The sequence below is a fragment of the Suricata suricatta genome, chromosome 9 (assembly GCF_006229205.1).
Source record: "Suricata suricatta isolate VVHF042 chromosome 9, meerkat_22Aug2017_6uvM2_HiC, whole genome shotgun sequence".
NCBI classification, from domain to species: Eukaryota; Metazoa; Chordata; class Mammalia; order Carnivora; family Herpestidae; genus Suricata; species Suricata suricatta.
This window is the reverse complement of record NC_043708.1, coordinates 90,951,958-90,978,750: the sequence shown is the minus strand read 5'-3', so window position 1 is coordinate 90,978,750 and position 26,793 is coordinate 90,951,958. Positions and strand designations below refer to the sequence as shown.

Here is a 26,793-nt window from a genome sequence, read left to right as displayed (position 1 = left end):
AACAAGTAAAAAAGGAACAAAATCATACCATACATATTTTCAGACCACAACTCTGTGAAACTTAAAATCAACCACAAGAAAAAATTTGGAAACACCATGAATACTTGGAGATCAAAGAATAGTCTACTAAAGAATGAATGGGTTAACCAGGAAGTTGAAGAGGGAATTTAAAAGTACGTGGAAGCCAATGAAAATGATAACATGACAGCCCCAAACCTCTGGGACACAGGAAAGATGGACATAGAGGGAAGTATATAGCAATCCAGGCCTTCCTAAAGAAGGAGAAAGGTCTCAGATACACAACTTAATGTTACACCCGAAAGAGCTGGGAAAAGAACAGCAAATAAAACCCCAATTCATCATAAGATGGAAAATAATAAAGATTAGAGCAGAAATCAATGCTATCACAAATTTAAAAAAAAAAACATAGAACACATCAATGAAACCAAGAAGAATTAACAAAATTTATAAACCCCTAGCTAGTTTGATAAAAAAAGAAAATCACACATAAAAGAGGAGAGATCACAAACAACACTGCAGAAATACAAACAATAATAAGAGAATATTATAAGCAATTATATGTCAATAACTTGGGCAGTCTGGAAGAAACGGTCAAATTCCTAGAAATGCCCCATGAGTTGCTGCATCTAAGCAGAGCCCCCTTACTTTCAAAATGACTGTATTTCCCTGGCGAATCAAATCAAGAACTTAAGTTAATCTTCTAGTGTGTGTGGTTTTTTTCCCACCAATCTGCAGTCGGTCCAGATGCTGCTGTTAAGAAGAACTTCTTTGAAATGTCAGGTGAGAGAATTAAATTTCATGAAGAGGGTCTCAAAGTAAATCCCATATGTGCTTTGCACGAAGTCTGATTCCTTTTTTTTTCCCCTTTCCCTCACAGGATCCCAACTGTGGAATCATAAAAGACAACAACTAGAAAATGTGACTTGACATATTTTCATTCACTTTATGAGCATCATTCCAGAAATAAAAAATGCTACCAAGTTTCATAGTGTTCCTCTAGCCCACAAAGGTTGTGACAGCTCTCCAACTGGTTGTCCCCTTACCACTCCCTCCCTCAGTCACAACGAGCACACTCTGACCCACAGCACTGGCACTGTCCCCACCATCCCCAGGCCTTGCCCAGGCCTCTAGAGTAACACCCACTGGCAGTGGTGCCAAGGGCAGGTGTTTCCTTAGTGGAGGAAAACAAGATGAGAACACACATTTATGGCACATGGTTATAGTGACTTTTCATTTTTCCCTATTTCCTAAGCTTTCTGTAATGTCATTTTTAAAGTAATGTTTATTTTTTGTTTTTATTTATTTAAATTTACATCAGGAGTAGAATCCAGTGATTCATTCCATACATATAACACCCACGGCCCATCCCAACAGGTGCCTTCCTTAATGCCCCTTGCTCATTAAACCTATTCCCCACCCACAACTCCTCCAGCAACCCTTAGTTTGTTCTCTGTATTTAAGGATCTCTTATGTTTTGTCCCTCTCTCTGTTTTTGTATTATTTTGGCTTCCCTTCCCTTATGCTCATCTGTTTTGTATCTTAAATTCCACCTATGAGTGAAGTCATATATTTGTCTTTCTCTAATTTCACTTCACATAATACACTCTAGTTCCATCCATGTTGTCGCAAATGGCAAGATTTCATTCTTTTTGATTGCTGAGTAATACTCCATTGTATGTTTTATATATATATCACATCTACTTTATCCATTCATCAATTGATGGACATTTGGCTCTTTCCATACTTTTGCTATTGTTGATAGTGTTGCTATAAACATTGGGGTCCATGTGCTTCTATGTGTCAGCATGTTCCCCTTTGAAACAGCATTTTTATATCCTTTGGATACATACTTAGTAGTGCAATTGCTGGGTTGTAGGGTAGTTCTATTTTTAATTTTTTGAGGAAACTCCATACTGTTTTCCAGAGTGGCTGCACCAGTTTGCATTCCCACCAGCAGTGCAAAAGGGTTCCCTTTCTCCACATCTGTTGTTTCCTGAGTTTTTAATTTTAGCCATTCTGACAGGTTTGAGGTGTATCTCATTGTGGATTTGATTTGTATTTTTCTAATGATGAGTGATGTTGAGCATCTTTTCATGTATCTGTTAGCCATCTGGATGTCTTCTTTAGAGAAGTGTCTATTCATGTCTTTTGCCCATTTCTTCACTGGATTAATTTGTTCTTTGGGTGTTGTTTGATAAGGTCCTTATGGATTTTGGATACTAACCCTTTATCTGTTAAGTCATTTACAAATGTTTCCTCCCATTCCACCTGTTGCCTTTTTGTTGATTGTTTCCTTCACTGGGCAGATGCTTTTTATCTTGATGAGGTCCCAGTAGTTCATTTTTGCTTTTGTTTCCCTTACCTTGGGAGACATGTCTAGTAAGAAGTTGCTGTAGCCAGGTTCAAAGAGATTGTTGCCTGCTTTTCTGCTCTAAGATTTTGATGGATTCCTGTCTCACATTTAGATCTTCCATCTATTTTGGTGGTGGTGGTGGTGGTGGTGTGTGTGTGTGTGTGTGTGTGTTGGTATAAAAAAAGTGGTCCAGATTCATTCTTCTGCATGTTGCTGTCCAGTTTTCCCAGCGCCACCTGCTAAAGAGACTGCTTTTTTCCCATTGGATATTCTTTCCTGCTCTGTCAAAGAGTAGTTGGCCATAGAGTTGTGGGTCCATTTCTGGGTTCTCTATTTTGTTCCTCTGATCTATGTGTCTGTTTTTGTGCCAGTACCATATATCTTGATGATAATAGCTTTCTAATACAGCTTGAAGTCCAGAATTGTGATGCCACCAGCTTTGGTTTTCTTTTTCAGGATTGCTTTGGCTATTCAGGGTCTTTTCTGGTTCCATATATATTTTAGGATTATTTGTTCTAGCTCTGTGAAGAATGCTGGTATTATTTTGATAGGTATTACATTGAATGTATAGATTGCTTTGGGTAGTATTGACATTTTAACGATATTTGGTCTTCCAATCCGTGAGCATGGGATATTTTTTTTTGTCTTCTTCAATTTCTTTCATGAGCTTTTGATAGTTTTCAGCATATATATCTTTTACCTCTTGGTTAGGTTTATTTTTAGGTATTTTAAGGGTTTTGGTACATTTGTAAATAGGATCAATTCCTTGATTGCTCTTCCTGCTGCTTCATTTTTGGATATGGAAATCCCACAGATTGATTTTTAAACATATTTTATAGTTTATGAAAATGTATGACACATAGATGTTACATAATAAACTATGTAAACTAAAGGCATAAACTATTGCAATTTGAATATTTAAGCAATGACCCTGGATATATTATTGTTTGAGGGATTCAAAAAGGCTTGTGAATCAAGAAGGGCCATCTGGAGAGTTTTCTAAGCCAAATTCAGGCTTAGAACATTTACCCACTCTAACCTGATCCCAATGGCTCTGGTGGCATTGGAACGTTTTTGTGGTCAGACAGGTTTCCTTTCTTTTCTACCATACTAAAGCTGAATTAGGAAAATCTTTTGGTTTGAATCCAAAGGACAACACTGAGCTTTTTTCCTCCTCCTGATGGCTTCAAAGATGGAGTGGACCCTAAGCACATCTTCTTAGACCTGTGTATTAACTACACACATTGCAGGGAATGACTGGTCACCGGTGGCTAGATGGGACCAACAGGTGAATACAAAGTGATCAGTGATGAGTTCGAAATCAAGGCAGTGGGAGAGCCTGGCTCTTTTCAGCAGATGACATATTCCCAGCTTCCGAAGTTTTATAGAATGGAGTTCCTGTGATAAACAGAAACGTAATCTCTTCTAGAAGACTGCTTTTTTAGTGCCTTCATTATTCATTCTTAAAAAAAGAAAAAGAGAAAAACTTCATGGTCTTAGATGCTGTCTGCTTTTGCTTCTTTGGCAATAATTAAACCCTTTCTCTTCACAGGTAGAATATAAATGTGAAGGTTTCCTTGAGAAGAACAGAGATACTGTCTATGATATGCTGGTTGAAATCTTGAGAGCAAGCAAGGTCTGTAAGGTCCTACAATGGTAACTAATGTTATTCATTATATAACTTGAAATGGATCTAGATGCATATTAGGAAAAAGTAAGAAATGTGTGGCTATGTTACTGTCTTGCAGGGGCAAACTGTAGCTCATACTTAGAAAAAATAACTATTTTGGAATTAAAACTAAAATATGTGTCCAGTTTCTGAAATCATGCAGATAAATATCCACTAGGTACAAAATCAGAAATCAGATATGCAGATGCCAGAGAGGAAGGGTAGCTAATATAACCAGTTAAAAGGCCACAGTTTACATTTTATTCACTCATTCACAGATATGTATGTAGCACCTACCGTGTGCCCAGCACTGGTCCTGGATTCTGCTTACAGTAGTGAGCAAGGTCGCCCCGGTGCCTGCCCTCACGGAGCTCACCATTCCAGAGGGAATGACGTACTCTAACCACATAAGTAGCAATGACAGGCAGTAATTCTAAGTGCACAGAAGAAACCAGAGCAAGACAGAGAGGGGGTGACCAGGGAGGGGAGTGCTGGCTCAGACGTGAAATTTTCTCGAATCCACAGTTCTAGAAGAGGAGTAGGATCACCAAAGTAATGACTTCTGGATTTTCCTTTTCCTCTTTGAACATTTCCTTATTAACATTTGAGAATAAGAATATTTCGTACACAGGCCTTCATTTTGTGAACATTTGGTTAGATCACATTTATTTTTCTTCTTTTAAAACCTCCCTAATCCTTCGTTCATATTCAGGCATTTTGACAGTTTCCCCAATGAGCATGAACACTTCCGCTAACAATCCTAAATAAGTTGCAGGCATAACAACTTCAGTTATTAAAACTGATTGATGATTGAGAATTCAATCTGGAAATGGCCTGCATCTTGTGTAGAAAATTAGTTGATTTAATACACCAATTGCTTACTCACTTACCATACCCTGGGGTCTGGTCTGGAAGCTGAATGCAGATCACATCAAAGTGCACATGAATCTCTCTGCTGAGCACAGAAGCTCTTGGAGGTGTGGGAAGTTCTGATCCACTGGCATTGTGGCTGGAGCACACAGGGATATGTAAGGCAGGGATTCTCCCCCCAAGGAGATTGTCAGTGTCTGATTTAAAAGAAAAAAAAATGAGTTTCTCTTTAAGAAGATAAGACATTTAAATAATTGATGCCTGGTAGAAAGTAATGAGTATCTTAGACACTTAAGGGAAAGATGTTTTTGCATGTGTAGAAGAAATTGGAATTAATTTGAGTTGGGGCACAAATTTTTTAACCCTTATTTTTATCCTTAATCTAAGTAAGTGAAAGGGTAGAGCTAGAAAATATTTTAATAGAACTTTGGGTAATGGGTAGACTTTGGATTTACAAGGATGAGAATATGAGGTAGGAGGGAGGAGATTCCAGGTGCTGAAACAGCCTGAGCCAAGGCACAGAAATAGGGCTACTAAGCGTCTCCACTGTGCCAGCGTCCGTGCAGACATTTAATATGTATTTAATATACGTATGGAATAGAAATGTGACATACAGACATATGCACAGATTGCCTCTTTGCTTCTATTCCTGGAGGGAAGCTATGCATTATCCCGAGGGAGGAGTATCTATAGAGATTGGTGGAGACTCCTAAGCTTATTTTACACAGGATTATTGTGATCGCTTATGAGGTTTGTATCAACTGCCAACTATGAGTGTACACCTTTGGACACTGATATCCTCTCTGTTCCTTCCAGTTTCATCTCTGTGCCAACTTTTTTCAAGAAAATCCAGTTCCTCCTTCCCCTTTTGGTTCAGCAATCACAGTTAAATCTGCAAAGCCGGTCATCAAGCCAAACAACAAGCAGCTCCGGACCACAGTGGGGAGCAAGGTACAAAAAGTACCTGAGGGTGAGGTGGCCAGGCCCCACAGGGAGCCAGGCAGTGGTGGGGCCCACATTCCAGGCCTGGACATGGGCCCTGACCCACTCCACATCTAGTATAAATGTGAATACAAAGAAAAGCCAGAGCTCATCATCATTATACCTCACCCTCCAAGGCTGCATACATCTGAGCAAACCATGTGCACAACAACATGATTTACGAAGTTCCTTGCTATTTGGGAGAATTGGATAGAGCAGCATTCTGTCCAGAGCATAGGACATGCTAATACTCACAGTCACAGATTAAAATCTTTCATAATAGATGTTAATGCATGAAGCTAACTTTTCTTCTTAGTTTACTAAGGCTGGGCCTTTTTTTTTTTTTTTTTTTGCCTTGATCTAAGCCTCAAATTTCAGCATGACATTTGTTCTCTGACCTTGTCTCCTAGTTCCGCAGCTCTCTGTACTTGCTCATGGAAACCCTCAACGCGACCACACCCCACTATGTCCGATGCATCAAGCCAAATGATGAAAAATTACCCTTCGAGTAAGTGTTTCTATGCAGGAGTGGGAAAATCCTGAGGCCATTTCTGTCACAATGATGTACAGTTTGCTTATAATTCTCTTGAACTTTCCTGTTTCTGGTTTTTTATTTTGTTTTGCTTTTAGGCGAGGTACAGTATACTTTAGTGATGGGACATGATAAGTTAGGGCTCCCCAAGCCCCTCCCCTCCTTCGGGGGCTCTAGGTTGGAAACTGTGGAGGTTGGGGCATTCTTAGTGTGTTTGGGGATGAGATGAGGCAAGGACCCCCCACATGAGGGCCTCTCTCTCTCCTTGCTTTTTCTGGGGCTGGTGACCCAGGGGCTCTTACTCCTCAGAGGCCACGTGGACCCTAAGATCTTCCACTCAATTGCTATAGCCAGATTCACTGTCATGTCGGGAAATGAGCTTGACAAAGTGGCTGTTGAGAGCAATGCCAGCCCCAGCATCAAAGGTGGAAGAGGGGGTGTCACTGTTGAAGTTGCAGAGACAGCTTGGCCATCAGTGAAGCCCAGAATGTCCTTGGGGAGGCCTTCTGATGCCTGTTTCACCACCTTCTTGATGTCAGCATATTTGACAGCTTTCTCCAGGCGGCAGGTCCGATCCACAAGTGACACAATGGGGGTGGGGCACAGAAGGCCATGCCAGTGAGCTTCCCGTTCAGCTCAGGGATGACCTTCCCCACAGCCTTGGCAGCACCAGTAGAAGCAGCCCCTCAGCGATCATGCCACAGCTTCCCAGAGGGGACATCCACCATCTTCTGGGTGGCATGAACTGTGGTCATGAGTCCCTCTATGATGTCACAATTGTCATGGATGACCTTGGCCAGAGGGGCCAAGCAGTTGGTGGTGCAGGAGACATTGCTGGCAATCTTGAGGGAGTTATCATACTTCTCATGGTTCATGCCCATCACAAACATGGGGCATCATCAGAAGGGGCAGAGATGATGACCCTCTTGGCCCCACCCGTCACATGAGCCCCAGTCTTCTCCATGGTAGTGAACACCCTAATGGACTGCACATCATACTCAGCACCAGCATTGCCCCGTTTGATGTTGGTGGGATCTCGCTCCTACAGGATGGAGATGGGCTTTCCATTGATGACAACTTTCCCATTCTCAGCCTTGACTGTGCCGTAGAATTTGCCGTGGGTGGAATCATACTGGAACATGTAAACCATGTAGTTGAGGCTAATGAAAGGGTCACTGATGATGACAGTATCCACTTGCCGGAGTTAAAAGCAGCCCTGGTGACCACATACCCAATACAGCCAAATCCGTTTACTTTGATCTTCACCATCATGTCTCAGGGACACAGCTGAAACTTGAGCAGAAGATGGAGCTATCTGTCAAATAGGAAGGAGCAGAGAGCCCGTTTCTGGTTTTTTTTTTTTTAATGTTTCAGGGCAGTCCCATCCTTTACATATATTGTAAAGAAGAATTTGTGTATGGCATGCTGACTACAGTTAAAAATACTGTACTGCATGTTTGAAAGTTGCTAAGAGAATAGATCTGAAAGGTCATGGTCACAGGAAAAACTGCTCTACCTATGTACGGTGATGGATGTGATCTGGACTTCTTGTGATTGTTATACAACATATTACAAATACCGAGTCATTCTGCTGTGCACCTGACACTATTGGAATCCAGCCTGTCAGTTATAACTCACTAAGAAAGAATTTGTGTTTTGAAAGGAAGGCTGTAGATAAACAGAGATTTTACCCTCAAATATGGCATGAGACATTAGGCTTTTTCTGAGGGGCCCCCCAGGAAAACCCTAGGCCCAGGAGTGGACGTTGTACCTGACTAGAGCTGAGAGGTGTCTGGAAGTGTACACTGTCCATGGAGGTGATGCATGTGTCTGTGGGCCACCAGAGGGTCAGACCTCAGCCGGAGGGTGTCCATTAGAGGGAGTTCAAGCATCAGATGGGCATTTGGATGAAGTGAGTGGAAACATTTCTTCTACACTGGCTGTCCTTGGAAGCTGAACCAAGGCTGCTTCCCCCACCAGACCTTTTCCATTTCCGTCATCGGAATCTGACACTCCTTTCTCTGTGACCTCAGTACAGTTTTCTGAACTCTCACAGAGCTGCTGTTTCCACTCGCCCTCCGGCAGGTGTCCACTAAGTAGCTGCTGGGTGCCCGGTGTGGGGGGCACAGAGGCACCCCGCTGCCCAGGGCTCGCAGCCCAGTCAGGTCCGCGGCGCTGCTCACAAGCATGTCCGTCACGACAGTCTAACACATGCGGAAGTCTTTTTCTTTAAGATTCGACTCCAGGAGGATTGCTCAGCAGCTGCGAGCCTGCGGCGTTTTAGAAACGATTCGCATCAGTGCGCAGAGCTATCCTTCCAGGTAGGTTCTCTTTCCTTGTTCCCAGGGGGTAAATGCTGACCTTCAGGTGTGAACCAGCTGTGAACCAGGGAGACGCTGCCATGTTTTTGTCGGGTACTTGCATAAGAGGCCTTCAGGATTTCCCCCACTGGTTCCTGGGAAGGTCGGAAGGGGCCTGCTGGCAGCCTGTGCCAGTCAGGGGCCACCTCCCTCCCATCACTTGTTTTCACAGCTAGTGAACATCACCTCCTGCCTCCCCGCTGCTCCTGAGAGGGGAGGTGGGAGGGGGAGCAGAGCACAGTCGGAGCAGAGTGTTAGCAAAAAACACTCCTGGTCCCATGTGCTCAGGGTGAGGTCAAAGGTCAGAACAGACTCCATCCACCGCCCCCCGCCGCACTGCCACCCCAGCAGCATGGCACCCGGAGACATGCCGTATTTCCTCGCGGCCACGCCTCCTCAGACCCCCTTTGACTTTGCAGGTGGACATACATCGAGTTCTACAGTCGCTACGGTGTGCTTATGACCAAACAGGAGCTTTCATTCGGTGACAAAAAGGAGGTGTGCAAAGTGGTTTTACACAGGCTCATCCAGGTAAGTCTTGCTCAGCTCCTGGAATCATGCGCTGTTACCCAGATGCCCATCTCCCAGATGTGTTTCCCTACCCACCTGTCCCAGGACTGTTGTCATGAAGGCCAAGAAATAAAATATGCCGCGAGCATTTCTGTGCTGAGACCGGAGAAGACACACTCATGGGGGCATGGTCTCCTGAGAGTAGGAGTCACCATTAGGGATCCAGGCTTGAACCCTGACCTCCCCCAGAGTCCTTCCATCCTACTGTGTCCTCCCACAGTCCAGGGAGCTTTTAGGGGCCTGGCTTATATCACACAGTCAACTGAGACTGCTGCTATGCCAGGAGGTCTCAGACATAGCACTCCGTGTGGATTTAGGTCCTTGCTGTGGCAGTGAGTTTGGTAGAAAAGAAGTGGGGACAGAGTTACTATGGCAGAAAAAGCGGGGTGGTGAAGACAAACCAAAATGAAGACAGAAGCCAGACCCTTGCAGGCTCTGCTCTATTGTAGAAACCACGAGAAGCTGAAGCTCCCCAACAGCCTGAGAATCACTAAGCGTGCACACACCACTCCTACCCCACAGACAGACCCCCGAACCTCAAGTCCATTTCTTCACCCAGTGGCTTGAAACAAGGCAAAGTATAAATTTCTAGGTCATGATCAGAATTTCTCTGCCTTGGGGCACCTGAGTGGCTCAGTCAGTTGGGCATCCAACTTTGGCTCAGGTCATAATCTCGCATTTCATGAGTTCGAGGCCCATGTCTGGCTCTGTGCAGAGCCTGGAGCCTGCTTTGGTTTCTGTGTCTTCTCTCTCTGCCCTTCCCCTGCTCTCGCTTTCTCTCTCTCTTGGCACTCTCACTCTCTCTCTCTTGCTCTCTCTCATAAATAAATAAATGTTAAAAAATTTTTTTGATGAAAAGAATTTTTCTGTTTTATGTCAAGGAACAGATGTGTCAAAAATAACTATTTTGGCAGCTTTGAATCTCTAAACATGTTTTTCTAAATACTGTGGAAACTCTTAAAGATTTATTTGTGATTCTATCATTTTTCTCTTCCAGGATTCTAATCAGTACCAGTTTGGCAAAACCAAAATTTTCTTCAGAGCAGGACAAGTGGCTTATTTAGAGAAACTCCGACTGGATAAGCTCAGGCAGAGTTGTGTTATGATACAGAAGCACGTCCGCGGCTGGCTCCAGAGAAGAAAGTTCCTCCGAGAAAGGCAAGCGGTCCTGACAATCCAGCAGTACTTCCGGGGTCAGCACACTGTGAGGTATGGCCGGGGCCAAGGAAGAGGTGTGGAATTGTGCGGCCAGCTCTCTAACTGCTCATCGCTGGGGGAGGGGCCTGTCAAGGACAAATGGCCTTTCTCCTGGGGTACAGATATGTGTGGGTCCCCTCCTGTGGCCCACTGTGAGCCTACCTACCATAGGGCAGGTACTGCTGACTCTGCCTACTGTTCCCATGGCAGTGGTGAAAACTAGAACCCTGAGGAGAGGAAGCTCCAATCAGGGTTTTGCTGAAGAGAGTCAGAATCCCCAGTGAGACCGGGGAGAGGGACTGGACCCTTTTTCTGTGGGAAGTGAAAATGCCTAAGACAGTCAGGGCCCTTGGTAAGTCCCTAAGTAAATGCCGGGAGTAGCCTCTGACCAGCCTCGCTGCAGATGGGGAGGAGGGCAGGCCGTCCTGAAGGGACCCATGGCAAGGCTCTGCCAGCAGACACAGAGCCCTCCGCCAGGGGCTGACTGAGTGGAGGGCAGGTCCACCAATCCCAGCCCTCACCGAGCGCTCCCATGAGGCGATGCTGGGCTGGCCTGTGAGATGGCTTTCTTCCTGGGCAGCGCTGCGTGCTTGCATGCTGCCTCCTTCCCTGGCACGCTGTGAGGACAGTTGAGAAGGCAGGTGTTTAAGAGTCAGGCTGTGTCACTGAACCTCGCCTCTTCCTGAGCTTGAGGCCTGACCTCTAGCAGCATCTGGGCATGTGTGCGTGACTGGCACACCACTGCCTTCATCTCAGCACACTCCAGACTAGCCATTCCACCTCAGGTGGCCATCTTACCCACATACACAGCTGGCTTGGCCTTCCTATGCTCTGGGTCAGTCAACAGCAGCGGTCCCCAGCGCAGGAAAGCCAAGGCTTATCTTCTTCCCCAAGTCATGCTCCCTTTCTGTTTAGGAGTCACCACGGCCTGACAGCTCTAGCCCCGTTTACCTTTTGAGTCTGTCCCATCATTCCATTCCCACACCCCGGCCCTAGATTTGGCCTCCACCACCACTTATGGTCCCACAGCACAGCCTCTACCTGTTTCCTGACTTTCTGAAGCAGGGCCTGATGGCGCCACTGCCCTCTTCTTGCCTTTAATGCCTCTTGTGACCCCTGTTTCCTACACTTGGTCTCTGACATGAGCATTCAAGCTCCCCATGGCCTAGATGGATTCATAAGAATGGAAGCTCTGGGAGATCCAGGGCCATACTTTCATACACCATAGTAGGTGTTCAGTAAGCATATTTTTTTAAATAATTGGGGTTGCCTTGGTGGCTCAGTTAGTTAAGCATCCAACTCTTGATTTAAATTCAGGTCGTGGTCTCACAGTTGTGAGTTCTAGCCCCGCATCAGGCTCTGTGCTGACAGTGAGGAGCCTGCTTGGGATTCTCTGTCACCCTCTCACTCTCTGCCCCTCTCCTGCTCATTCTCTCTCTCTCTCTCTCTCTCTCTCTCTCTCAAAATAAATAAATAAGCTTAAAAAACAAATGGTTTCTATTTTTCTAACCTCATTGGCTGATTTTCTTCATGTATCTTATATTCTAGCAATTTCAGAAAGATTCTCTTTTTCTGAATAGGGGCATTGCTAGGCCTCTATGTGTTCACTAATCGCTGGCCTTAAATGCCTTTTCTAACCTTCACTGTCTATAGAAATCCCACCTATCCATTGAAGGCGGGCACACAAACAGAATGATAGTTCTGTACAATCTTTTAAAGATCTTTTAGTAGTTATTTTATTTTTCCTCTTACCCCACTTGGCCATTTGGAAGTCTGTCTGCTACATGAGGTTGTAAATTTTGAAGGTAAGAACTTTGTCTTCACTTCCAGTTCTTTAGACAGGAGCTGACAAACTTTTTCTATTAAAACCAACTACTTCAGGTTTAGGGGCCTTGCAGTTTCTCATGACAATTCAACTCTGCTCTTATTAGCCATGGACAATGTACAAATAATAGGTGTGGCCGCGTTCCCGTAACACTTGGCAATAGCAGGTGGAAGGCTGCAGAGTTGGTCCCCAGGCCGTAATTTGCACTGATCTACAGCCTCTAGCGTGATTTTCCCCAAGGATGGATGAGCAAGTGCAATGCCAAAGCCTCATTCTGTTTCCACATATGTGAGTGGTGGCAGATAGATCCACCTGCATGTGAAGAGTGTGACAGTTGCCATGTCATTCCTCTGGCCTGGGGCAGGTCTACATTCAGATCAGGGTGAAAAGGAGACGTGATGAGACTCATTTCCAGCAGGAGTTAAAATAAATGAGTTATAGAGGCATCTGGGTGGCTCAGTCGATTAAGCGTCCGGCTTCGGCTCAGGTCATGATCTCACTGTTCGTGGGTTCGAGCCCCGCGTCAGGCTCTGTGCTGACAGCTAGCTCAGAGCCTGGAGCCTGCTTCAGATTCTGTGTCTCCCTGTCTCTCTGACCCTCCCCTGCTCACACTGTTTCTCTGTCTCTCAAAAATAAATAAAAGACATAAAAAAATTTAAAAAAATAAATGAGTTATAGAGTTTAATGGGTAGATTTGTAAGACATTTGAATATTCTTCAGTAAAAACAAAAACAAAAACAAAAGTGCTAAGACACCTGAGTGGCTCAGACAGTTAAGTGTCTGACTTGATATCGGCTCACGTCAGAGGCTCATGGTTTGTGAGTTCAAGCCCCACATCTAACTCTTTTCTGATGGTGCGGAGTCTGTTTGGCATTCTCTCTCTTCCTCTCTCTGTGCCCCTCCCCTGCTTGCTCACTCCCTCTCTCTCAAAATAAATATTTTTTAAATGCTATGGAAGTGTGTGTTCCTCTACAGTAGAAGTCAGTGCTCTGTGGATAACAGATATACTCTGCATTCTTTTTAACCAAGGAAAGCTGTTACCGCTACAGCCTTAAAAGAAGCATGGGCAGCCATAACCATTCAGAAGTACTGTCGTGGATATCTTGTCCGCAATCTGTACCAGCTGATTCGTGTGGCCACCATCACCATCCAGGCCTACACCCGAGGGTTCCTGGCAAGAAGGAAGTATCGAAAGGTGCGTCTGAGACCCTGTGCTTTCTTAGGGCATGAATTTCCCAGAGCTCAGGTTATTTTTCACCAATCATAGTGAGATCATTTTTTCTTCATAAAGACCTTCGTGGAGAACAGGGAATTTTGCTGTATGGTGTCTTTTCATACATGTCTGCTGTAGGTGGGGTTTGGTTATTGGTTCAGTGGGGTAGGTATAATAGGATTCTGTGGGTTGATTATAGGAAATTTGTATATTGCACTGTGAGAATATTTTGGTAGTTGCATCTCTCAACATTGGAGGAGTTGTGAGAAAAACACTGGAGAGGTAATTTACATTTCCTAATATATTGTTTCAAAGATGCTGGAGGAACACAAGGCTGTGATCCTTCAGAAATATGCACGGGCGTGGCTGGCCAGACGCAGATTCCAGAGTATCCGACGATTTGTACTCAATATTCAGCTTACTTACAGGGTCCAGCGTTTGCAGAAAAAGTTAGAAGATCAGGTAGGTGTCTATAATATATCTTTCATACGTACTTTTTCTAACAGATTTATTTTGTCCTGGCTAATTCCTCAGCTAATGCTTTTAAGATTTATGCCCATGTTAGGAAGTTCAAATAGTTTCATGGACCACCTGCTGTTTAAAACAGAAGTACACAGTAAAGGGCTGCTATGTATGGTTGTATAGGTTGTATGCTGCCCAAGGGCAGCTGCCCAAGAGTGCAAGGGGGCTGAAATCCAGCCTGGCTTGATATTGCCAACCCATGTGTCCTGGTACAAAGCTGGGCTGCCTCCAACAGACACATGAAATGATGGTCAGCATCATTCATCATCAGGGAAATAGAAATCAAAACCACACTGAGATTCCACCTCACGCCAGTCAGAGTGGCTAAAATGAACAAATCAAGAGACTACAGATGCTGGCGAGGATGTGGAGAAATGGGCACCCTCCTACACTGTTGGTGGGAATGTAAACTGGTGCAGCCACTCTGGAGAACAGTGTGGAGGTTCCTCAAAAAACTATCCATAGACCCAGCAATAGCACTGCTAGGGATTTACCCAAGGAATACAGAAGTGCTGATGCATAGGGGCACATGTACCCCAATATTCATAGCAGCACTGTCAACAATAGCCAAAACATGGAAAGAGCCTAAATGTCCATCACCTGATGAGTGGATCAAGAAGATGCAGTCTATATATATATATAATGGAATACTACTTGGTAATGAGAAGGAAATGATGCCATTTATAGCAACATGGATGGAACTGGAGGGTATTATGCTAACTGAAATAAGTCAGTCCGAGAAGAACAAATATCATATATTTTCACTCATATGTGGATTTTGAGAAATTTAATGGAAGTCCATGGGGGAAGGGAAGGGGGGAAATAGTTACAAACAGAGAGGGAGGGAGGCAAGCCATAAGAGACTCTTAAATACAGAGAACAAGCTGAGGGTTGATGGGGGTGGGGGAGAGGGGGAAATGGGTGATGGGCACTGAGAAGGGCATATGTTGGGATGAGCACTGGGTGTTACATGTAAGCCAATTTGACAATAAATTATATTAATAATAATTTTAAAAAGCTGGGGTGCCTCAAGACAGGGGTGCCTTTTTCTCACTGCACAGAGATGCTGTCTGCACGCTAGGCCATGCTCCCTCAGGACTGTGTTGGCTCATGGGAGTTGGCACTTTCTAATTGCCCAAAGGTCTCTACGGTCTAATTGCAGCCCTGCCTGGTTTGGGGAAACTCCTCATACTAGTTGGAAACAAAATCCGCATGCTCTGAGCCAGTGGAGAAGGGCTGTGGAATATGTATCATTCAGATCTATAAAACTCACATCTGGGGCCGCCTGTCTCAAATAATCCCGAGATTCTCCTAAGCTAAACTTGAAACTTAGCCACGAGTGATGCTATAAGGGCCTTTGGTGAGTGGATGAATGTACAAACAGAAACTTGAGGTTTTGATGCAGCTTCTCATCACTGTGCTCTGGTGTGACAGGCCTGCATGTTACATGGCTCGTGCAGAACAGCACCAAAACACTGCCGTGACAGCTAGGAGCAGGGCCTCTGGAGTCCCCACACTGCCTGGACTCCATTCTAGGTGTATTTGTTTGCTAGGAGTGCCATCACAAAGGCTAGAAGTCCAAGGTCAAGGTGTTGGTAGAGTTGTTTCTACTGAGTTGTCTCTCCTTGGCTCGCAGATAGCAACCTCCTCCCTTTGTCTTCACACCAGCTTCCCTCCGTGTGTCTGTCCTAATCTCTTATTATAAGGACACCAGTCACACTGGAATTAGGCCCACCCACATGACCTCATTTTACCTTAATTTTGTCTTTAAAGACCCTATCTTAAATATAGTCACGTTCTGAAGTGCTGAGTTTAGCAGTGTATGAACTTGGGGAACACCAGGGGACACGGTTCGTCCCATAGCCTCAGGGTTGTCGTGGAGCTCCAGGACTGGGCGGGCCCCGTGCTAAACACACCATCAACTCAGGAAGTTTGCCTGACCGGATTGGCCTTGCTGTTTTCACTGGGATGAAGATGCTCACACATGCCATCGTAATGATAGATGTCATGCGTTTAGATGCCATGTCAGGGATTAAGAGAAGTGAATGGAACAGCTTCTTTTTTTTTTTTTGAATAAACCCCTAAACATCTGCTGTTTTTTTCTCTAGAACAAAGAGAACCATGGGCTGGTGGAGAAGCTGACCAGCCTGGCCGCTCTTCGAGCCGGTGACATGGAAAAGATTCAGAAACTGGAGTCAGAGCTGAACAGGGCAGCTACCCACAGGCACAATTATGAGGAGAAGGGGAGGAAGTACAAGACCGCCATGGAAGAGGTCTGTGCCAGGTGTGATTATGGAAATATATGCAAGTCTTTGCGTGCAGAAGGTCACAGCACAGCATTTTCCAACAAAGCAGATTTCTGCAGAAGAGATCAGATTTTGCTGTTGGCTCCCACTACCAAAGGATGCCTACCTTTTAGGGGAGGGGAAATCAGAGGTCTAGAGTCCAGGGGAAGAGGAGGAGGCCCCTATTTCAAGAAGCAAAACATAAAGTTTCCTCTTTTTTTTCAACGATTGTGAAGTGATGAAAACACCTTTAAAGAGAAGGAGCCCTGGCTAGATGCTTCCCTCTCTTCCAGGATGATCTCGGACCCTGTTGCTTGTCCATCTGGAATGTACCCTGATATGTGCCTTCCCCAAAAGCACTGAAAAAGCTTGGAGCAGGTTTTCCCATCTGTGGTGTAGTAAAACGAGCAGTGGCTAGAAACCAGATGTCCCAGGTTCAAATCTTGTCTTCGCTGCTGTCTGGCTGGGCAACCTTGGGCACGTCCCTTACACCCTCTCTGAACTTTAGTTCCCTCATATGTAAAATGGGAATAATAAAAAAGGGACTGACAGAGCTGTTGTGATGATAAAATTGCCAGATGAAATAATTTAGCCAAGTGCCTACCATAGGGCCCTGCACAAGTGTGAGCTGCTGATTTCTAAAGAGGTAGACTTATTACCTTCCATTTTTGTACTTTACCAAGTCCTCCAGCACCCAGATTTGTGGCAGCCTGGAGCCCCGGGGCACCTTCTCCATGATCCGGTGCCCAGCTGATGCCCTTGCCTGCGCTGGTGGTTGCCGACCATCAGCACCAAGTGGTCTCAGCTGCCAGCCCAGCAGATACTTTACCAGGAGAAGCTAAAATAATAGAGTTTCTGTCATGATCACACATCCTTACTGCATAAGGACACTCTCAAAGTGTGGATCCACTTTGTTATAAACTATTGATATCATATTAAACACATAAACACCGTAGCTATCAAGAGGCTTCAAGAAAAGGATAGAGGGACTTTCCTGACCTTGAGGAGACCTTGGATTTGGCTCTTTCTCCTTGATTTCAGCCATTGCTGGGTCAGGTTGAGAACCAGTATCTGGAGTTACATGGAGCTCTTGCACATGAGATGGAGCACAGCACCTTGTATTGAACTGGTGCTAGCTGTTCACTACGGATAGGAGCCAGCTGGATGGATGGACGGATAGATAAAAATACAGTTTTTCACCAAGAAAGGTCATGGTGACACACTTTAAGTGAGATTTTTCAAAAAAGCTTTTTTCTTCCCTTTGCTAGAAATTGGCAAAGCTTCAGAAGCGTAATTCAGAACTGGAAATACAAAAAGAGCAAATAGAGTTGCAGCTTCGAGAGAAGACCGAGGAGTTGAAAGGTAAAGCCCAAGGCAGCTTGATGCGTTCATGTGCTCACCTGTGTAGTCATTCGGGAAATAACTACTGGGTGTGAACAGAGCTTTAGGCAGAACCAGGAATCTGTGAAGTATACCCAGGGAAATGAGAACATTTTTTGCCTAACAGGAAATAACTATATTTAAGTTGTGGTAACTTTGCCTTACAGAGGCATCTGTTTTTTTTCCATCTTTTATCAGACAGCACAGTAATCCCTGTCTCAGAACTGTCTGGGCCATTTGCAAACTACAGATGGTTAGGCCATAAGCCTGGAGCTTTTCCATCAGGAGATGGGGGTGTGCGTGTCTGTGTGTGTGTGCACGGGTGTGTCTGTGAGTTGTGGTGGCCGTGGTGGTTCAGGCATCCACCTATATTTTAAAAAACCTTTATGGCGATCCAGATGCACGGGCAGGGTAATGCTGGAGTGATGTTGTTGCTGGCCAAGGCTCTGTAGTCAAAGTTGGGGTCTGTCCAAATGACTTGGTCTCAGTGGCACCCCCTCCTCTGCTTCCTGCCCTGGCTCTGAATGTGAGCCTTATCACCCCCAGGCTGTCAGAGTTAGACCCTGGGAACCAGTGGTTCTACTTTCATTCAGGGGGTGCAGCAGCCTAGCTCCGTCCAGCCCTAGCTTTCCAATTCAAAATCTGATTGCACGCACTTGCTAAATCCCAGTAGGAACAGGAACCGGATGATTCCTGAGCAGATGGTTTAAATGAGCACACTCGCTTATCTATTTTGTCCGAGGACCTTCTCTGTCAGCTCTGACAGGGCAGCAGGGGAGTGCAAGTTCAGGCCTGGGGTCTAGCACAGCAGGCAGTGGATACGTCTGGCCGGAGGAGCACAGGTATCCTGGGGGTTCAGGTCAGAGTGTGGGAGAGACAGATGTCACTAGGGGGAAATAAACATTCTGAGTCCTGGCCAGCAGAGCAGGAAGGGCTCTTCAGATTATGCCAAGAATGGGAGTGACCTCCTGCTATAGATAATGCACGCCCTCCACCTTGTCTCTGAGGACTGAGGAGGTGGGCGTTGATGGACACATGAGGTCAGAGTTCTCTGAAGAGACCTCGGACCCGGATTAGGGAAGGACTTGGCCGCCTCCACCTTCTTTATCACAGTACACTGCTCCTGCATATACTTGTTCTTTCTTCTTTGAATAGATTTTCCCACAAGAAAATGTAAATTCCCACAAGTGCATCCTAAAGTGACATATTTAATAGCATTGACATGTTTGGGTCCATAATTTATATTTCCTTCTAAAAAGTACCTGAAAACTTTCAGTCCCACTGTTTATAAACTGCTAATGCTATGGGTGTCCCTAAACATGGCAAACTATGTTTTGTGAAAAACACCAGTCTTCAATTACTCTGTGAACTATTTATTACTAAGGGATGTTATCAAACATTTCCAACATGGACACCAGCCCGTTGCTCCCAGGAAGAAAATCACATTTGGGCAGCTCTTTTGCCCCTTTGCAAATGGCCTAAGATGTAAGTGCCAGAACCAAAATCAAATCTGTAAGTGAACTGAAAATTGAAATTATATCAAATATGCTGGCTTCTAAATTGATGCTGAAGCATTTTCCTAGCATTTTCTGGCTGACTCATGACATTCTGAAGCAGTTATTTTGATTCAGGGACATTTGATATTTCATTTAACAAACTATTAGACTGTTGGCTTTTTTTTAAATCAGTAGTTCAGGGTAGCTATCATCACCTCATCCCTGGGCTCCCCTCTGGGGCAGAGCTCAGAAATGAGGTAGAAGTCAAGGATGAGGTGTCAGCTAAATACAAATAGGGGGTGTCAGGCTTAGTGGGCTATTCCCGTTTTGAAGGGCACCTGTTCGGTGTGGATATGTTGGGAATGCAGGCCTGTCACAGCTTCAGAATATCCAGAATCCCAGTGATGGGAGCCTGGTTTCCAGTGTCCCCTCAACCTACACTTTGTTGTTAGAGACTCTTGTACTGAAATGCAAGAGGAGCTTTGTTATACTTCCTCTTCCCCAGATGAAGACAGACACTTCATTATTTTCTTGGTTATCATGAATGAGTGGTTCTGAGCCAAGAGAACCACCTTGGTTCCCCTCTCCCCACCAGGGGACATGTGGCCCTGTCAGAGGCAGTTTTGGTTGTCACAACTGGAGCAGAGGTGCTGCTGGTTTCTAAATTGACCATTTTCTTCCCAAAAAGGTGTCAGTGTCCTTTTCATAGTAATGCATATTATCTCAAGCCAATATGCCTTTTCAAATCAAACAAATGATACTAGACCAAAAATAAAAAGTACTATAAATGAAACTATTCACACATTCCAACAGGACCAATTTGTGAGAATGATCATCCTTGGCCCTTGTCTGTATTTCTGATTTATAAAAGCGACAGTTACCCTCTCATCTCAAGTCTTACTAGTCATAAATATCCTATGATTGTTGTCATGTTCTCACTCTCTTGAACATGACATGAAACAGTCGAGGCATTGGTTTGTGGATATATTTCAAAGAGCATTCTCTTTTCACAGAAAAAATGGACGACCTCACCAAGCAGCTCTTTGATGATGTACAAAAAGAAGAGCAACAAAGAATGTATGAAGTCCAGTTTGCCTTAAAGTTACTGCCTCCTTTTCTCTCTCTCTCCCTCTCTTTCTCTCTCTCTCTCTTTTATACTTTCATTCTCAGCTTGCAACTAGCAGGTCACAAATACAGGATGGGGCAGTGAATCTTTTAGGAAGTGAGAGTCCGATGTGTGAGAGCTTCGTCCCACATGTGCACCTTTCAGACACTGCCCAGGTCTGCAGCTGTGCGCAGTGGACCACCATGAAGTTCTCACTTTCCCATCATTGTGAAGACAGAAGTTCAGAGGCTGCCATCCCTTTCAACTTGCATCAAGCCCAAGAAGTAAAATTATTGCTCAGGACACTAACCTTCCTCCCTCCCCTGTCTGTTATGTCCGTTGACTTGACTCTTACCCCAGACAATAAGGAATGGAACCCACCCCACAACAGTTAAGGCAGGTCCCCATGACCTTGTACTGTACCAGCCCTCCCTTTCCTATCACTATACCAAATCCTTTGTTCATTTCTAAAGACTACAGTCTGCACTCCCTTTTCTTAGAGTCAACTAAGGTTTTAGAGCTCAAAGTAGGGATGGCGTGGCAGGGTGCTAGGGAGAGGCAAAATATTCTTGGCATGTTTCTCTTTGGAGCTAGAAGGCTCAGGTTGCCTGTGGGGGGTGGGATATATACAATTTCCCTGTGCATTTAGCTGGCAGAAGAGCCTGGGTCTGAGCAGGACGCCAAAACTTTAGGGGAAGGAATGTCACCAAGGAGTTCCAAGAGTGTACGCATACATCAAGTGTTCATGATCCTACATGAGTTTTAAAATAGAGATATTTGACTTTTCACCTTGGAATTTTTATTTTCCAATCAACTCTTAACTCTAAGAGAGGAGCTTGGTGCTTGACATCACTGTGCACTGGGACCACTTGGGAGCAATCATCTGGAGAAGGGGTTTGGAGAGGTAGGCTGAGGCCAGCTGACTTTAAGCTCTTCGTAGTCCTCACGAGCACTCACCTGTAACTTGGTCTGGCCCCTGGTCAGCTGACAGGGAATGTTTTGGCCCCTGTCACAAGCCCCCAGGAGCCATACAGATGCCAACAGTCTAGGGGAGGAACTCCCAACCAGCTTACATCCAAGTCTGAGATTCTTTCAGCATAGATTCCTGTTGCAGTTTGCTTCTTTAAAAGGCACTTTACCAGTCTCTTGGGAGCACTGTGGATTTTTGAAAAACGTCAAAACAAGGTTAAGAAGTTTGTTAGTATCTCTAAAAGGTAATGAAACAAAAACCTATTGGGAATGTGACTCTCTTCCTCAGAATTTTCCCGTTGGGCTGTGAAAGCAAGTCCTAAAATGGACTGAGATGACAGCCTAGCAAGTAGAATGATGGTTTAATAAACTCCTGGAGCCCCCAGAACTGCTTCAATTCTGACTGCCTGCTGCACACACACACCCCCCGCCCCGCCCCCAGGGCTGTGACAGGCTGGTCTAGGTCACGTCTCTCTTTGGTTCTTTATTGTCTTGGTCAGTCATCCCATATTTAATTGAGCTACCATCTCACAAGGAATTGGGTTTCCAAGGACTTTGGGGTACTTTGAATTTGCTGTAGTTTATTTTAGAATGTTTGAATGGTTGGTCTCTTTGACATATTAAATGGCTGTAATAACTTACTTGACCTAGCCAAACCCTTCTAGGATCCTTGGAACTTGGAAGGGGCTAGGACTTGGCAGAATGTGCCAAGATCTCTGCTGAGGGAAGAGACCCCTCCAAGAGACCACAGGGAACCACGCAGAACTAGGGTGGATTCAGGAATACAGTATCCCAACCACCACTGACTCTTTGAGTTCAGCATCCCTACATTGTGATTCCTGTGTGTGACCATAGTAGAGCCACATTTTTCAGATCAGAAGGTCTAAGAAGCTTTCCTAACCGAAGGGGACAGGAAACAGGTAAAAAATAAGGCCATTGTATATTGGAACTGTCACAGTAGATCCTAATTAACTTGTCTCATTTCCAAGTCTCCTCTTACTATTTTCAAAATGATGTATTGTTCTAATTCAGGGTAAAGAAACTTAGAGAAAATCTGAGCTAATTATCTTTTTTTTTTTCACATAGACTTCTTGAAAAAAGTTTTGAACTGAAAACACAAGACTATGAGAAGCAGATCTGCTCTTTGAAAGAAGACATTCAAGCTCTCCAGGATGAGAAAATGCACCTGCAGCACCAACTGGAGGAAGAATGTGTCACTTCCAATGCCTTAAAGGGGGAGGTGGCCCAGCTGAGCAAGCAGGCAAAGGTAGAAGGCGCTTCTCACTGCCAGACGAGCTCTCTGGCTAAGTTATTTGACCTACATGGAGGGAACGGTTTCAGACTCCCCCGGGATCAGACATCCAAGAGCATCTGTATAAAGGCAAAGGTCAAAAGGACCCTGATTCCTTCATTTCTTCCAAGGATGAACACCGAAGCTGCCTTTAACTTCCCAATAATTTGTTTTCATATTTTAAAAGTCAGCTTTCTGTTTTTTAATTATATGAATTTATTCAAATATGATGACCTGGAGAATATGTTCAAATTAAATATAAGTTGGTGTGAACCCTTCTTATATAACCCTTGCAGTTGTTATATTTCTATAAATATATTAAAATTAGACTACCTTATTATCAGGATCTTATATTTTAAATTATTATCAGAAAATCCACAAAAGCAGTGATCCATGCTTGGACAGTCAAGGCTTAACTGAATTCCTTCCCTACCAGAAAACACAAAACTGCATGTCCCTGTGTTCCTTAATGCAAAACATTTCAGTGTAAGTTTGGAAAGCTTATAGGCTTCCACAAAATAAGTGAAATGCATGTTAGTAGAATATTGTTAAGATTATGCAAATATTCTCTGTAACTGTCATGGGATAGCCATGCTTGGTTTTGAAGAGCTCCAGGAATCCCATCTGGGTCTCGATTTCCCAGCAGAGCTGGTCAGTATCCTCTGGGCCCGGGTTTCCTATTGGTTACAAGGAGGAGTTTGGACTGTGGGATCAGAGAGGACCATGGGTTGCTCTGACTGCTTCATTCTTAAGAGTTACAAAAGGCTGATGTCAGTCTGTGGGAATCACATCATCTGTCTAGTCTGCATCTTGGGAAATCCTATGGCTGCTCTTGGAGTGAGGCAGCACTATTTGTCAGTCACTTCGCTTTGGTGGCTAAAGCTGTGGTCCAAACTCTCGATGTGATATGTTAAGGAGACCAGTCTGATTTTCACAGAAAATGAACAACATTATGATCATACATGACTTAGAACATTTTCGGAAATGTTACCAAAAGAAGGGCTTTGGGATTGGATAGTCCTGGGGCCCCATCAGCTCACCACATGACCCTGAGCATGCCATTTAACCTTATGGAGCCTCAGCTTTCCATCTACAAATTATTACTCTATTACCACCTGCGCCTGTCAAAAGGCTTAGGTTGTCTATGTAAAGCGATCGGCAAATGTCAGTTGGATCTGCCTCCTCACTCTCTGAAGGGACTGGAACTGTAGCCCTTAAACACTTAGACTGAGAAAATGTCAAGGAGGGGTTATTTCCCTCTGCTTATCTCCCCTAGCTACAAAATACACACCTGTGATTCTCAGGCTGACCTCACAAGGTAATAGAGGCAAAATACAGACTCTTCCCACAACCCTTGCTGCCCCTCAGTGGACCCTTATAATACCCCCACAGCCAACTCCTAACCTCTTGGATACCCCTGGCTCTGCCATGTGCCACATTCAAACCTGGCGGGAACCCCAACCCACAATTATGAGGGTAATGGCTTGTTCACATCCCTGCATCTGAGAGTTCACTATCCAGTGAAAAGGAATTTCGCCCCTTAGGTTTTACTTCTCTTGGGTCCCCTTCCTCCTCTCCACAGCCCATCCTTATAGTAAGGAGCTATTTCTTCCCTTTTTGTAGTAAGGAAACTAATTCTGTTGCTACAACCAACTACATTCAGGAATAAGTAACAATATTTTCAGCAGTTAAACATGCTTCAAGACAATAATGTGTGGGCAGTGATGATTTAACCAGATTTTAGCTGGTTGAGGCTGCCTTGCTTAGGTAGATACACAATAATGTAATAGTATTTTCTATGTCTGACATAAACCATAATAGCTATTTTTTTCTTCACCTGGTATGGTCATTGCTGTGATACAGACAATCTCTGAGTTTGAAAAGGAGATAGAGCTACTTCAGACACAGAAGATAGATGTGGAGAAACACGTGCAGTCACAAAAACGGGAAATGAGAGGTAAGAAAAATGTGAGTCACTGAGCCCATGAGTCTGATTGGTTTGCTGGTTGGTTGGATATGTGGTAGGTTGAATAGATACTTGCCTTCGTATCTGGTAGGTTGATTAGCTGTTTGGTTGAATAGTAAGTTAGCTGATGGTGTGGTTAGCTGGAGACTCTGTGTGACATCAAGAGAACTGGAACCACATTCAAGAATGTAATTTATACCAGCTCTGCCTTTTCCTCTTAGAAAAGATGTCTGAGATCACCAAACAACTTCTTGAAAGCTATGACATTGAAGATGTAAGAAGCAGGTAATCATTTTTGCACTACCAAATACTTAGAAACACGTAATGCATGAGAGAGATGATCGATTTTTTTTTAATCCTCCTTATTTTCCAGGCTGTCTTTGGAAGATTTGGAACATTTAAATGAGGATGGAGAACTTTGGTTTGCTTATGAAGGACTAAAGAAAGCAACACAGTGAGAAATTCTCCTCAGCATTCTTTTATTTTCAGAGATGATAGATATAGGAAAGTTTATATTCCTCAGATTTGACACACAAGGACATTCCTTATAGTAGGATGATCTAATAATCACTCCAAGTATTTTGAGAATTAAGTAATGAGTTTAAGAATGAAAATCAGCCTTTTTAAGGGATAAACTTTCAAGTAATAAAACCCATAACCTGTACAGTGAAACTGATTACATCAAATAAGCTAGCCAGTATTGCTATAGAGATATAAGTGTGTTTAAATTTAAGGAGTTTGCTGTAATTTTTTACATACAAACTTTATTTTTAGAACAATTTTAGGTCCACAGCAAAATTTAGCAGAAAGTACAGAGGTTTCCCGGGGACTTCCCTCCCCTCGCCCCATGTGGCCAGCATTAATCCCCCACCAGAGTGGTATGTTTGTTAAAATTGATCTGTCATTATCAAGAGTTGGTAGTTTACCTCAGGGTTTACTGTCCATGTTGTACATTCTATGAAGCTGGCCAAACGCATAATGAACGTATATTTACTGTTGCTGCATCATACAGAACATAATCTTAAACTATTAACATGTAATTTTAATAGGGTCTATAACTTCTTATCATTAATTGCATGTTAATGCACATAATGCTTCCTAACTTGCTAGGAGGACTTTATAATCCTGTGTACCCAGTTCCATAGCATGTAACTATGTGTACATAAGTAAAATTCTGTACTTAGCATGGCTCTGATTGTGAATTTTCATAACTGCTGCACATGTACTCACTCACAGTCAGCAACATGGCAGAATAAAGACAATGTCATTAATTTGTTGGTCCCTCCTCTGATAGCGTTTTGGAGAGCCATTTCCAGTCCCAGAAGGATTGCTATGAAAAGGAAATTGAAGCTTTGAACTTCAAAGTGGTGCATCTAAGTCAAGAAATCAACCACTTGCAGAAATTATTTAGAGAAGAGACTGACATCAATGAAAGTATCCGTCATGAGGTTACCAGGCTGACATCAGAAAACATGGTATGGTCTCAGCCATGTGCCCCAGGTGTGGCCATTATTATAGAGATGTTATTTGTCAGTGGAATAAGATTCAGTTTCTTGGCAGTAAATGATGGATCAGAATTATGTTTTCTAGGAGTGAAATAACTGGGTCAGAAGATAAAACTATAGGGACACCTGGGGGTGGTTCATTTGGTTAAATGTCCACCTCTTGATTTCGGCTCAGGTCATGATCTCACAGTTCCTGAGTTTGAGCCCCGTTTTGGGCTCTACTGACAATGAAGAGTCTACTTGGGATTCTCTCCCCCTCTCTCTCTGGCCCTCTCAGGCTCATATTCTCCTTCTCTCTCTCTCTCCCTCCCTCCCTCTCTGGCTCTCCCTGACTCTTTCTCTCCCCTGCCTCTCAAAATAAATAAGTAAACTTTTAAAAAAATCTTCGATTTTAACATTAATTAATTTTTACAAAAAAGATAAAACTATAAAATTACCCTCAGCTGGAAAGCACTTTGATGTGAGAGAGGGTTTGTTTACCATAAAATGAGTCCAAATTCTGTGGCGTGTGTGTGTGTGTGTGTGTGTGTATTTTTAAACCTATCTATTTTAAGTCTAGCCCTAACCCCTTAGCAAGTGACCAAAAAAACCCTAAGGAAAGAAGGATAACTCTTAAGTCAGACATGTGTTCAGGTCCATCCTTCTGCCTGTGCTGTGAGCAGAGATGCCTCACAGCATCTCTG

The 26,793-nt window shown here is 44.0% G+C and overlaps 1 protein-coding gene and 1 pseudogene across 1 annotated transcript in view; one reads left to right on the top strand and one right to left on the bottom strand.

The window, feature by feature from the left end:
* Positions 1 to 26,793, top strand: part of MYO5C (myosin VC) — a 98,956-nt gene that overhangs the window by 42,117 nt on the left and 30,046 nt on the right. The window contains exons 14-29 of the mRNA XM_029950728.1: positions 3,927 to 4,010; positions 5,730 to 5,864; positions 6,305 to 6,402; positions 8,661 to 8,747; positions 9,206 to 9,317; positions 10,354 to 10,565; positions 13,408 to 13,573; positions 13,907 to 14,053; positions 16,222 to 16,386; positions 17,667 to 17,760; positions 20,288 to 20,351; positions 22,435 to 22,615; positions 24,503 to 24,596; positions 24,827 to 24,890; positions 24,979 to 25,059; positions 25,900 to 26,080. Coding sequence (XP_029806588.1) covers positions 3,927 to 4,010; positions 5,730 to 5,864; positions 6,305 to 6,402; positions 8,661 to 8,747; positions 9,206 to 9,317; positions 10,354 to 10,565; positions 13,408 to 13,573; positions 13,907 to 14,053; positions 16,222 to 16,386; positions 17,667 to 17,760; positions 20,288 to 20,351; positions 22,435 to 22,615; positions 24,503 to 24,596; positions 24,827 to 24,890; positions 24,979 to 25,059; positions 25,900 to 26,080 — 1,965 coding nt within the window. The remainder of the gene's footprint in view (positions 1 to 3,926; positions 4,011 to 5,729; positions 5,865 to 6,304; positions 6,403 to 8,660; positions 8,748 to 9,205; positions 9,318 to 10,353; positions 10,566 to 13,407; positions 13,574 to 13,906; positions 14,054 to 16,221; positions 16,387 to 17,666; positions 17,761 to 20,287; positions 20,352 to 22,434; positions 22,616 to 24,502; positions 24,597 to 24,826; positions 24,891 to 24,978; positions 25,060 to 25,899; positions 26,081 to 26,793) is intronic.
* On the bottom strand, positions 6,476 to 7,718 carry LOC115301041 (annotated as a pseudogene).